General features: G+C 52.0%; 1 protein-coding gene across 2 annotated transcripts in view; it reads right to left on the bottom strand.

Annotated features, from left to right (window-relative positions):
- The window catches only part of Scube1 (signal peptide, CUB domain and EGF like domain containing 1), a 119,559-nt gene that overhangs the window by 68,378 nt on the left and 38,007 nt on the right, over nucleotides 1-13,174 (bottom strand). For both annotated transcript variants that reach the window (XM_021183319.2, XM_021183320.3), the window contains exon 4: nucleotides 2,691-2,825. In XM_021183319.2, the coding sequence (XP_021038978.1) occupies nucleotides 2,691-2,825 (135 nt within the window). The remainder of the gene's footprint in view (nucleotides 1-2,690; nucleotides 2,826-13,174) is intronic.

The following is a 13,174-nucleotide window of genomic DNA, read 5'->3' as shown; positions in this document are numbered from 1 at the left end:
TCAGGACCCCGTGTCCTGACTTCTCCCAGGCACTGTGCACAGTTAAGTCATGTCTCTCGTTCACCTTGTCCCCTCTGTGCCACCCTCTTAGAAGCCTGGACAGTGTCACTGTTTGCCTTGCAAGGTGGCCTCAAAAAATTACCCATGAGTTTTTGGATTGGCTTCATGGCCCAGATTCTAGAAAATCTGGAGAGTCCACTTAAAATTTCCAATAAGACAAGGGACCTTCTTTGGACCACATGCTAGTCAGCGTAGCTGGGGCTTGAAGTGCTGCTCCTGTTTGTTTTTTTGTTTTTTGTTTTTTGTTTTTTTGTTTTTTTTTTTTTTTTTTTTTGCCAAATCTGCATTCCTAATTTTGTTAAAATTCCATGGGAGCTTTTGGGTCCAATGGACTATGTGTCCAAGGCTATACCCAATACCAGCCAGTATACAAGTCTCTCACTTCCAGTCTCTAGAGTCCGCAAGTTCTCCTACAGTCTCTCTCTCTCTCTCTCTCTCTCTCTCTCTCTCTCTCTCTCTCTCTCTCTCTCTCTCTCACACACACACACACACACACACACACACACCCCTGGCCCAGTGAACTGCTTCAGAGTTCCACAGGGCTCATTTTCATGATTTGATCTCAGTACAACCTTGCTTCTACACTGAGGCCTTCAGCACTGGCCACTCTCCCACCACCTGCTACCTCTCTAAGGAGTCTTGTCACCTGAGCAATGTTACAGGGAGCACATCTGCTCCTCTGACCTTGCTTCCTCCCTCTTCAGAGGAGTCATGCCCAGCCTGCTATGAGCGGCCTGTGGTGGTGTTCAGGCCTGGGCTCCAGCAACAATTCTCTGCTCTCCCTGAGCTGTTACCCCACACCCCAACCCATGTCCCCTGGCTAAGACAGAAGAAGCCAGGCAAATACTGAGAAGGTGAAGGGCCAGCCACAGTGGCCCTCTTGCATCCTGCCTCTGTCCTCTCTCATACTAGAGGCATTAACTTCACCACAGCCTACCCAAGGCTCTCTCCAAAGCCAGGAACTGAAAGCCTGCACTCGCTGGTAGACGTAAAGATCCTGGAGTGTGGCCCAAAGCTGCTCTGAGAGACTCCTCCCCGTCATAGGCAGGACCTTTTCTGTCTCATGAACCTGCTTCTTATGGTCCTCGTGGATGCAGGTCCTCATTTACATCACCTACACCCATCTTGGACTGCTCTGCCCGGTGTCACAGCTAAGTGGTTATCAGGAACAAAGCGAGCACCTGTCTGCCTGAGGCCACCTGTGTGGTGGCTCTGGTGTCTGGAGCAAGCATCTGGGAAACACTGAGTTCAGCCTTTATGTCCTTGAGAGGACACTCTAATGGCAGGATCAGTGCACCAGACTTGTCTACGAGGAAACTGCCAAGAGAAACCCAGACAATCTAAGAATCTACTAGAATATTTCTGGTTTTCTGCCCCAACATATTTTTACCAAAGGTTTTTGGTGGTTGTTGTTGTTTTTGTGTTTGTTTGTCTTTTATTTTCTCAGGAATCATTTTCTAGCAGAAACCAACCACAGTGTCCTGCAATTCCACTTTTGAACCTCTTGTAGCCAGCAGGTCACACTAGATTTTCCTTCTAGCTTCAGATACCCTGCTGACTCAAAAACTATGTCCCCTGTCTTGTGAATGAGGAAGCTGAGGTTCAGGCTCAGAGCTTGCTGAAGAGTATCCCCAGAGAGGGATGGAGGCTCTGGGTTCACACCTGGGCCCTGCTGAGCTGAGCTGAGCTGAGCTGAGTTGAGCTGAGCTGAGCTGAGCTGAGCTGAGCTGAGCTTAGCATGAGCCTTCTTTACCCCCATCTTTCAGTCTCAAACCTCCAGCTCCCCCTTCTTGTCAAAGCTCAGTCTTGGAGGAGGAACAGTGGGCTCTTCTTTAACTTCCTCCAGCCTTGACTATTTAGGACAGCCTAGCCCCAGAACGCCTTGGTTCTCTGCACCATCCCACCAGGCCTCTCTGCAGTGGTCCACAGTCCTGCCTTGGAACTGGGAGCTTGCTTAGCAACTGATGGTGCCTTTTGCTGTTTACTTGGCCCAAGTTCCATATATGTGTTGGTTTCTGACCAGCTCTGCCCCACCTTAAGGTCCTGCTGTCCTAGGTTCAAACTTCAACAAACTTCAGCATCAGACCACTAGTGACACAGCACCAAGAACTTTCACCTACTAGGCTTGGCTTGTCACCAGCTCTCTCCCTAGCCCACCCAGCTTCAGCCTGCTCAGTCACCCTATCTCATCTGGCCTCCATGGGCAGCAGACTCTCAATGCCAAGGTCCTTCAGCAGGCTGGTGACCCAGGAACATGCTGCAGATAAGCTCTGCTGCCAGAGGCTCAAGGGACATAAGGTGACACCAGCTTTTTTTAAAGAGGTCTAGAGAACATGAATCCCAGTCTTCCTGGCCATAGCCAGTCTCCAACAAAGAGGAAGCCATCTTTGGTCATATTTACCACGTGTGGACCCACCACATACAAACAGGGGAAATACCAACAGTTGGCAGAGGGAAGAACCTAGAAAGATTTTTTTTACAAAGAACCAACATTGGTAGCACAAAATAGCCACTAAGGTCACCCCTGAAATCCCCCACCCTGACCTTTAGGCCCCTGGAATCCATACGTAGAGCATCCCATGTTTCCACAGGGTTGGAAAGCATGCCCAGTCAACACAGGCCGAACTTACCATTAGAGCGGTGTATGCAGGTGTGTTGGTTGTCACTGAGAAAAAAGCCGCTGTGGCACTGGCATTCATAGCTGCCCATGGCATTGACGCAGATCTGCTGGCAGCCACCGTTGTTGTCTTGGCACTCATCTACATCTTCATGAAGAGGAAGAGAAGGGGAGAAGAGATGTTACACCTGGAGCTAGTGGGTCGCAGACACAATCAGTATCTCCATCAGTTAATGAGGGGTTTCCACCCCATGGTGCCATGCCGTAGAGATCCTGCGTGGGCACCATGCTACGACAATATTGAATGGGGGTAGTCTATAGCACCGTGCTATGGAGATGCTGTATGGGCATATGCCATGGCACCATGCTATGACAGCACTGAACAGGGGCATCCCATAGCACCATGCTACGACAGTACTGCACGGGGGGTACCTCTGTAGCACCGTGCTATGGAGATGCTACATGACAGTACACCAGAGGTATTTCATGGTACACTTTTAGGGTTTGAAAATGCTTGGCCTGGGGAGTGGCACTATTAGAAGGTGTGGTCTTGTTAGAGTAGGTGTGTCACTGTGGGTGTGGGCTTAAGACCCTTATCCTAGCTGCCTGGAAGCCAGTATTCTGCTAGCAGCCTTCAGATGAAGATGCAGAACTCTAAGCTCCTCCTGCACCATGCCTGCCTGGATGCTGCCATGCTTCCTGTCTTGATGATAACAGACTGAGCCTCTGAACCTGTAAGGCAGCCCTAATTAAATGTCCTTTATAAGATGTGCCTTGGTCATGGTGTCTGTTCACAGAGTAAAACCCTAGGACATACTCCATAGGCATACTGCGTGGTATTCCTTCACAATCAAACTACAGAAGTAGTCAGTTACAAGGGCTAGAGGACTATACCTAACCTAGTTCTAAGCATTGTTCCCGTGTTAACTCTAGCCCTGCACGAACACTCTCAGACTCAAATATGAGCTATTTTACAAACAAGGAATCTGAATCCCACGTGCAGGGCTACGTGGAAAATGGCAGGGGCAGACTCAGACCCCTCGGATCAACTCCCACGCCTGGCCTCTCCTCTAACACCACTGGACTCCTGTCCTCAGGGTGACAGTGCAGACCGAAGCATCTCCCCACCCCACGAGGCTTGGCTGGCCACAGCTCACCATTCCACCCGTTCCCAACCCACCTCAGATTTACAGCTGGTGGCACAAGACCCTGGAACCCCGAGGAGGGAGGCTGGGGGCCAGGGCAGCTGGCACCACCCTGAAGGTCTCTGCTTGGCAGATTGATTTCAAAAGCCTGGAGGTGGGGGGGGGGAGGATTTGCAAAGCCCCTGACCTCTGGCTGCCAGGACTGCAGGGGAAGGCTGCCAAGAGGGCTTTCCCACTCAGCGGGAGGCACCGGCTCAGGGCCGACACTCACTTCTGACCAGAGACTGCGGGCACAAAGGGTGTGCCTGGCTGAAAGGACCTTTATAGAGCTCTGGTCCAGAGTGAAACAGCATGTTTCAATTACCAGAGTCATAAGCCCCTACTCTGTCGGTTTGTTTAATGAAAGAAGGGCTTCTTAAACCTTAATGTCCCATGGCTGTATTGTCATTCCAGGAGGCAAATACATAAAACCACAAAGCAGTATGTATGTGGAGCTACTGGCTGTGTCCAGCCTTCAACACACACACACACACACACACACACACACACACACACACACACACTTCCTTTCGTGCATATGTGCATGCACATACACCGCTGGCACAGAAAATTTCCTATGCTTCTCAACACAGACGTCTTTTGCCACTGAGACCAAAAAAAAAAAAAAAAAAAAAAGAAGGATGTGGGAAGGTAGAGGCAGGCGATGACCTACACTGAACTGGGGACAGCTTGGCTCTGCAGCGCTGTCAGCTGGGTCCTATTTAGGCTCGAGGACTGCAGACCACTTAACCACCCAGGAGACCGCGGCTGCCTTTGAGGCCCACAGCGTGGAGCATCATTACTCTCTGGCGAGCTCAAATGTCAGCCGTGTGGCTGTCAGAGGAGGGAAACGGAGCTCTGAGCTCTAAAAGCCACCGGAGTTTCCAGCTCACATGTAAAGGTGGCTCTTGCAGAGAGGAGCAGCAGGACCAGAGGCTGACCTGGGAGGCCAGGGAGAAGGGCAGGCATTCTTAGTTCTCTGAATAGCCTTCTCTAGGTCTTGTTGATGGCTCCCTGCTGGCCTAGCCTTACCAGCAGCACCTTAGGGCACCCCAAAGTGCACAGAGCTGCCACCTCTCCTCTGTGCTGCAGGAGGGGTCTCTGCCTCCAGACTGTGGCTCTGTACGGGGCACTGTCGGATCACCTGAGCAACAGGAAGTCAGCATCCTGGCCGCATACTGTGGATCAAGGGGCCTCACTAGAACTGCAGAAGCTCGTGGGGTGGGTCGCTAACTGCATTTCATTCATGCGACTCTGACACTCAGGGGGCTGCTGTGACCTGGGTGACCTACTGTGTGGGTCAGGACACCAGAGCAAGAGCCTGCAGCCACCTTGCTAGGCTCGCTGTACCCCGAATGCATTTGGATTCATTAGGAAGAACCCGCTCCCTCCTGAGCTTGAGTCTGGGATCAACTTAAGCACACACCCCTAAGACTTATAAGACATGGTCCATGAACAGTGAGGATGGAAGAGTGGCTGTTTCTGTGGTGAGTCCTATCTCTGACTCAGCACCATTGGGAGGCGGGGCGGGGATGGGGTGGGGAGCGGGGTAGGCACTTGTACCTGGGTCATAGCACATAGCTGACTGTGAGCCCTGACCTTGGGATGCAGCTGAGCCCTCTGCCATCTATTCCTGCCTTCTTCTCCTGTCTCTGAGTCTCTTGGCCTCTCTGGGCCAAGCAAAGTCTCTCCACTGCAAGTCAAACACATCGGATATGGACTCTCCAGTGCTGGCTTCCTGGGGCAATGCTGGCTTCCTGGGGCAGCAATGCTGCCTTGGCCCCGATGCCCCATCTGCAGTCATCTGGCCTGGCCCAGCTTTGCACATCACCGAAAGCAAGGAACCAAGGCTGCTGACATAAGGCATCCACAGGCCCTCAGTGATCTGGCAGGGTGGCTATGCTGTTGGGACAGGGCTGTTTATACTAGCTGGGAACAATGACTCGCCAACACTGATGAATAATTTGAAACAAATGCAAGGCCATGTAAACATGTCTTTCCCTTGCTCCCAAATGATAAAACCCCAAGATTAAGCAGGCGGGAAGAGAGAGCTGTCTGTCCACACCCTTCTCAACAGTGTACAAACAGGGCTCCATGTCCTCCCCAAGTAGGGGAGAAGGTCCTGGGGACCCTGAGTCCTTAGACAGCCTGAGACCACACTCATGGTCTCTTCTAGAGACACTTTACATCTCAAGATTTTTGACAGGATTCCTGGGGGATGGAGAATGATCAGCTGGTGTACTTGGGATCAGGGGAAGTCTGTCTTCCACCCAGGACAGATAGGGTTCACCTGGCAGAGCACCCCAGGGACACAACCCTTTAGCTGTCCCTTGGAGTTAAATCAGAACACTGTGACCCAGCACAGGGTGCATCCTACTACATGAGAGGCGCCTTCACGGCCAGAAGGGAGACTACACCAGGCACTGGGTTCCCTGAGATCTGCTCTGCCTTTCCCTTGGCACAGGAGAGTGCTGGGCCATGACTCCAGGAAGTGTCAGGACCGCAGACTGTCCTCTAGGAAGAAGCTCTTTGGAGTACTAGGGTCCAGGCAGGCTTTTTCCTCTCTCTATGGAATCATGATTGTTCTCACTGCTGGACTGTGTGTCTGGTCCTGTGGGGAGTTCCTTTTCTCGCTGCCCCCCAGTCAGAGGCAACATGATGCCTTGCCATCACACAGAAGGATGCTCAATGCTAGCTCCAGCCCCAGCTCAGACAATGCTCACTAGATCTACCCAGGAGCCTCCCCCTCCTCCCAAGCCCCAGTACCGGGTCTGGTCCTTATATTCTCTGACTCTTAGAAGAGAACAGAGAAGGAAAGAGACTTTCTCAAAGTCCCAGGGAGGCAGAGTGCTCTCCTGTCAGTGACAACAACCTAGTCAGGGGTTCACAGGACAGAGGGCAGTTCCCTCCCCCCACCCTCACCGTGCTTTAGTACTTTCTTCCAGGTTCCCAGCCCTAGAGGCCATATCTCCCCACTACTTCCCTTTGCCTAGAACACAAGTCCTGCTGTGCTGCACCTGCCTTGGGTGGGGATAGGCCTTTATCTCTTTCAGGCTGAGGGCCGGCAGGGCAGGAGGCCATACCTGACAGTCTAGGGAGGACTTGCTAGGGGTGATACCACAGCTCACTTTAGAAGGAGGCTAGCTGCTGCTGCTGTAGAGTACTGTCTTGGATCACCGGGCATCCAGAGGGAATTTGCCATTTCTCCCAGTATCAGAATGCACCCCACTCATACACACAGATCCTCCTCCAGGGATAGGCTCGTCTCCTCAGACCCAAGCCCTTGCTCTTCTACATGCACAGACACTAAGTGCTGACTGAGAATGAATACAGCTTGGGATTTTAGACCAGGAATCAAGGACAGGAAGCTTCCTGGAGGAGGTGATGTGAACGCTTAGCTTTCACTACAGGGAGATGTGTGACCCAAAGCTAGAGGATCGGCAGAGAGGGAAGGACCTCTGAGCACTGCTGCAGCAGGAGAGTTCTGGAAACCCCCAAGGCTAGTGACTGGCTAGATCCCTGTGTGCTGATGAAGGCAGCTAGGAAAGTTAAGCCCTGAGCATGGAGGTGTGTCTTCAATTGAGCTCTAACTACTTTGTGCCCACGACCCTGCAAGGTTTTCAAACAATATCAGCTCTGCTGGACCTAGCTGGCAGAATGATACTCTTGGAGAAGTAGCTTGACAAGCTGGGTGTCACTAACCCTCAAGGCCTCAGCAGGACAGAACCTGTGTGTAGTGAGACTCCGAGGGGCTCTCTCCAGCCCCCACCTCGGGGACCCCGTAACAGCTAGGGTGGGCATGGGATGTTTTGCTTCTATCACCCCTCTTTAAGACCACAGTGGGCCTTCCTAGAAGGCAGGGAAACTAAACTAACCTAGGTACTGGAACTAAGTTAAGAAGATTCTAGGAGGCTCTAGAGGAAACCCTGAACCAGGTAACAGGGCTGAAGGACAGAGAGCAAACAGCTTATCTTTGAAGTCCCAGCTTGTCAAGAGATGCCAGAACCGGCCTGCACCTCCTGCGGGGTGAGCAGGTTCCCTCTTTTAACAGATAGAGCCTCTCTGCATGGAATGTCCCCCTCTTTGGCTAGCTGAGGTGACAGACAGCAAATAGGGAGGAAGTCTGTGTGCCTCCCCCCAAGGGAACCCTCAGTAAGAATACTATTTGATAGTTGTTCCTTCAATCAAAGGCAGTGTCCAATGTCAGGTGGGCATGCTGAGCCTAAGAAGGCCTGAAGACCTCACGCATGCTGGTCTGGCCTGAACCTCACCTGGCCAACCAAGTGTGAGAAGTAACCATGTTTCCCAAAATTTCTTTCGTCTCTCACCCCAACAGTCACCAGTCACTACTAACTTGTCCCCGACACTTAGGCCACCTGTGTCCCCAGCTCCCATGGCACAGCCTATCTTAGACCTCAGTGACCCCTCCACCCCCCATACACATTCTGTGTCTCACTCGTAAGCTTCCCTGGGTTGTAAACTTCAAGGGTGTGGCCACTGAGGACCCCAGGGTGGCCAGAACATGGCATCAATGATGGCGCCTAACAGTGTCCCGTTGGGGTCACTCACTGCCCAGGACAGGCACAGGTCTGGCACTGACATTGGAGCGGGCAGCCTTTAGCTGTGACTCCTGCCAGGCTTTGCTCTGGGGACACTACCCTTGCTCTCTAGTTCCCACTAGCCCTGAGGGGTCATTTCAGGGCTGGGGCCCACTCACTGTGGTTGTCCCCTTACAGGAAGGGTCTCTGAGGCCAAGGCATAGGCTTCTGGAGGGTGTCTGCAAAAGGTCTGTGGTTTGCTACCAAGGGCCGCTGCTTGGCCCCAGGTAGGGCTGTTTGTTTTTTTTTTTTTTTATTAATAGTGGGCTGTTTGTTTTATTTTGGATGAGAAACTCAAGTTTGCAGTTATTTATAACTGAAAATTACTCCTCGATCCTATTTCATTCACTTTGTGTTGCCCATGAACGCGCACAATTTGACACAGAGACTCTGTGTTTTGAGTGGACCCCACCCATGTTTCTGTGGCTGCCCAGAATCCACTGTGTGTCCGGCCTTGCCTGGGCTCCAGCGTCCTGTGGGCGGGAACTGAAGCTCAGGCACCCCAGAGAAGTCAGGCTCAACCTCCGCCCCTGAGCTTGGCCACCTGGTTCTGGCAAGAGCATTGCAGGCCCTCCCCTTCCCCGCTCCCTCAGAAGGGCAGCTGAGGCAGAAATGCCTCTTGGCTATCGAATGACTCTTGCAAAATTGCATTTGATGAGTTAAGTGTAAATAAACGAGAACCAGATGGATTTGATTTCGGGTAAAATACACACGGGTCTTAGAGATCCGGGGGCCTTGAGTTCCGACAGAGCCAGAACACTCCTGAATTGTCAAGAGCTCTGACTTGGCAGGCAGGAGGGAGCAGCAGGTCATGGCGGACCTATCTACTTACTGCCCTGGGTGTCAACTGAAGCCTTCTCCCGGGCCCCCTGCCGGTTAGCAGCATGCAGCCTCCAGGAGCTGGGCCCAAGTCTAAACTCAGGGCTGAGAGATGAGACCAGAATGGAGCTCAGCCCTCTAGACCAGCAAGCCCACTGTTACGTGAAAACCCCCAATGCAGCCCAGGAAGGCTAGGCTCTCCTGGAGCTACCTGTATCCAGGCACTGCTTCTCCAGGAAAGGCCTGCCTTCTGGGCCCAGCTGCTAATCTAGGCCCCCAGGGCTCTCTGTGTGGCCAAGCACTGGTTTGTTGCCTAGCTCAGACTTGGGGCTGCTTCCCCTCAGAACTGCCTGTGACCCTGTGACCACTGCCTATGGGGTCTGCATCTTTTCCCACAGGTCACACCAGACGGGGCACTAGTCAGTGAGGGACTGTTCTGACCCCGAGCTGCTGAGCCATGTAAGGCCTGGGTTTCATTCTCCGTAAGGCAGGGACCGTAATGTTGGAAGCGAAGGGTGTGGTAAGGAAAGCACAGAACCAAATCTCCCAGCACCTGAACAGGCCCACATGCCTATCAACAAATGTGAGCAGTGCCGAACAGAGATATAGTAAATGTCTTGAATCTCCGGGGCTTGCAGGCATGGCGTGCTGGACAGCCAAGTCCCTTCCAGATCAGAAACGTGACAACGAGCCACATGAGAAGCCTGCCTGGCCTTCTGATCTCTGAGGGGAGGAGTTCCTTAAACTGCCTCCCTCCTGACTGGACATCAGGCCATTCACCCCCCCCCCAGGATTGCTCTGGGGTTGGGAGTGGGGGCCGGGTGGGGTGGGGGTGGGGGAGAGACCAGCTTATGGTTGTGTTTAAAACTGACCAGAACCAGGGGTGGAAGGAACTGTGCGTGTGGTCTGCTCGCTATGTGGGACAGCCTTCTGCTCTCTCCTTTCTACAGTTGCTTTTTAGAATGGAGCTGCAGTTCACACTCTGGTGTGTACCGTGGCCATTTCTAGCGTACTCGCTGGGTCATGCAAAACCATCACTAGTAATTCTAGGCCATGACCCTCCCACCAATCGGTATGGACGTGCCCCTTCACAGTGAGTCCCAGGGCTCCCGAACCCCAGGTCTCTGTCTCTACATATTTACCTAGTCTAGCCATTTCACATCAATAGAATTGTATATCATCAATGTTATGATAACTGTATAAATTTATAAAACATAATAGTTATAATAATATATTGTTCTTTGGGTTTGGCTTCTTTTACATGACAGTTTGGAAGCTTCCCCCGGTGTGGCAGGTATTAGAAGCTGCATTCTTTTTTTTTTAATGACCGAGTAATATTTCCACGTCTATATATCTGCCACCATATTGGATTCCCTGGAGCTGGACTGTAAGTGGTTATGAACTACCTGATGTGAGTGCTAAGAACCAAGCTCAGGTCCTCGGAAAGAGCCGCAGATGCCTGAGCCACAGCTGTCACCCCAGTGCCCGCCCCTGTAGCTAACAGTTTCCTGTTAAGCTACATCGCGTTACACTGTCAGCAGCAAAGTGTGAGGCTTCTAGCTCTCCACATCCACACGGTCAGCGCTTGTCAGAAGGGCCACTCTAGTGGGTGTGACCTGGTGTCTCCTGGCTTCTAGTCACACTTCCCTGACTGCTAACAACCTTAAACAGGTTTTTTCTGAATGCACAGTGGTCATTTGCATATCCCCTTTAGAGGCCTCTCTATTCAAATCTTGCTCTTTTTGTGGAAATACATAAACTGGGCTGTACAACCTAATGCAGGGTGGCTTAGTGGCCCACAGTTGTGTGAAGGTGTCCGACAGCTGGGACTTCCCACTCTGCCCACCCTCCTCTACCAAGGCTGGGCCGCTGAGACACGGAAGGCTCCATACTATCCATTGTTTGCTTAGTTAGAGTTTCACTGCTGTGAACAGACACCATGACCAAGGCAACTCTTACAAGAACATTTAATTGAGGCTGGCTTACAGGTTCAGAGGTTCAGTCCATTATCATCAAGGTGGGAACAGGGTAGCATCTAGGCAGGCATGGTGCAGGCGGAGCTGAGAGTTCTCCATCTCCACCTGAAGGCTGCTAGTGGAAGATAGCCTTCCAGGCAGTTAGGATGAGGGTCTTAAGTCCACACCCACAATGACACGCCTACTCCAACAAGGCCACACCTCCTAATAGTGCCACTCTTTGGACAAACCATTACACTTGTCAACATCCTGCTCTGACCACGCCCCTTAGCAGCATCTCTGATGACTGATAATCTGCTCTTGGAGCTAGGCAGCTCCTCTACCATCCTCTAAGACTGTACATTGGCTAGTGCGGTGCCTGCCTTTGGATGTTCAGCAAACACACCTGACCCACCAGAGTCCAGGGTAGTCTCCTAACATCACCTCTCACAGAAGAGCAGAGTCAAACACACAGCTGCATTAGGCTCTCCTAACATCACCTCTCACAGAAGAGCAGAGTCAAACACACAGCTGCATTAGGCTCTCCTAACATCACCTCTCACAGAAGAGCAGAGTCAAACACACAGCTGCATTAGGCTCTCCTAACATCACCTCTCACAGAAGAGCAGAGTCAAACACACAGCTGCATTAGGCTCCCAGCCTCTGTCTTACCACAGAGCCCAGACACCTGGCTGTCAATCTCAATACCACCTTCCCATCCCTACATCTGGTCCCTGTGACAGTTGTACTTGCTGCAAAAATCCCCAAGCACAAATCCATCTCTCACCTCTCCCTGTGGGATAGCTGGCCAGCCTCCCTTGCTCAGACCCATATCCCTGCCTTTACCCCACAGCCCCATCAAAAAGACCATGTCATCTACTTCCTGAAGTCCCCCAAAAGCACACACACAGGCTTCCTTTTCCCTGGTCACCGAAGGTGATCACTCTGGCTGCATGCCCAACAGCTTGGCTTCTGCTGGCCAACTCTGGCCTGGCCATACATATGGTATCTTAGTTTCCTGTCCAGTTTGCTATGATAAAATATCTGGCCAACAAGCAATCTAGGGTTCCAAAGGATTTATTTCCACTCATGGTTCTGGGCTATACATATCATAGTGGGGGCATTGCAGCAGCAGAGGCTTGACAGGACTGGTCACATCACATCCACAGTCAAGAGAACAGAGAATGTCTGTATGGATACAGGTTCTCAGTTCATCTTCTCTTTTATGCCAGAGAATGGTCCTGCCCACACTTAGGCTGGTCTTCCCACATCAATTATTATAATCAAGAAGTCCCCCATAGACAAGTCCACATACCAACCTGCTCTAGAGGGCCTCTCACAGAGATTCTTCCCACGTCCTTCTAGACGGTGTCAAGTTGACAATTAAAGACTAACCCTCATACATGGTCAGATCAGCTCTCCAGGAATCCCTCAGTACAGTGGGGATGAGATGGGACTCTGCCTCAGTGGCGTTCCAGTCCCATTTCAGGAAGCTCCCCAGCCAGCAGCCTGCCTATAGTCCACACGTGGGTGACAGAGCAGGGACAGGAACAGAACTTTCCTCCTCATGGGCCCCACACAGCATAGACATCTGTGACTGTGACCCTGGCCGGACATCTGTGGGAGGCACTTGAGTTTTTAAAAACGTCTTTTGATGAGGATAAGGATGGAGGGCTGGCGGGGGAGGGAGGGCAACCAAACAGACGAGGCACGGAGACAGAACTCTGGGAGGAGAGTTGCTCAGGGTCTGGCAGGACCTGAGGGAGAGGCCTGCAAGGGCCCAGATGGGAGTGATGACCTCTGTGATGTGTCTGCAAGAAGCCTGACTCTTCCCTCCAGAGAATCTTAGAGCAGAGCAGGTCCAGAGTTGCGTGGACATCACCTGACACAGCTAACGCACATCCTGCCTGATGTCAGCCCAGGGCACTGGTTTGTTTTCAG

The sequence above is a fragment of the Mus caroli genome, unplaced genomic scaffold (assembly GCF_978045245.1).
Source record: "Mus caroli unplaced genomic scaffold, Mus_caroli_1 scaffold_16, whole genome shotgun sequence".
Taxonomy (NCBI): Eukaryota; Metazoa; Chordata; class Mammalia; order Rodentia; family Muridae; genus Mus; species Mus caroli.
Note: the sequence above shows the minus strand (reverse complement) of the source record. Positions and strands in the feature narration are given on the sequence as shown.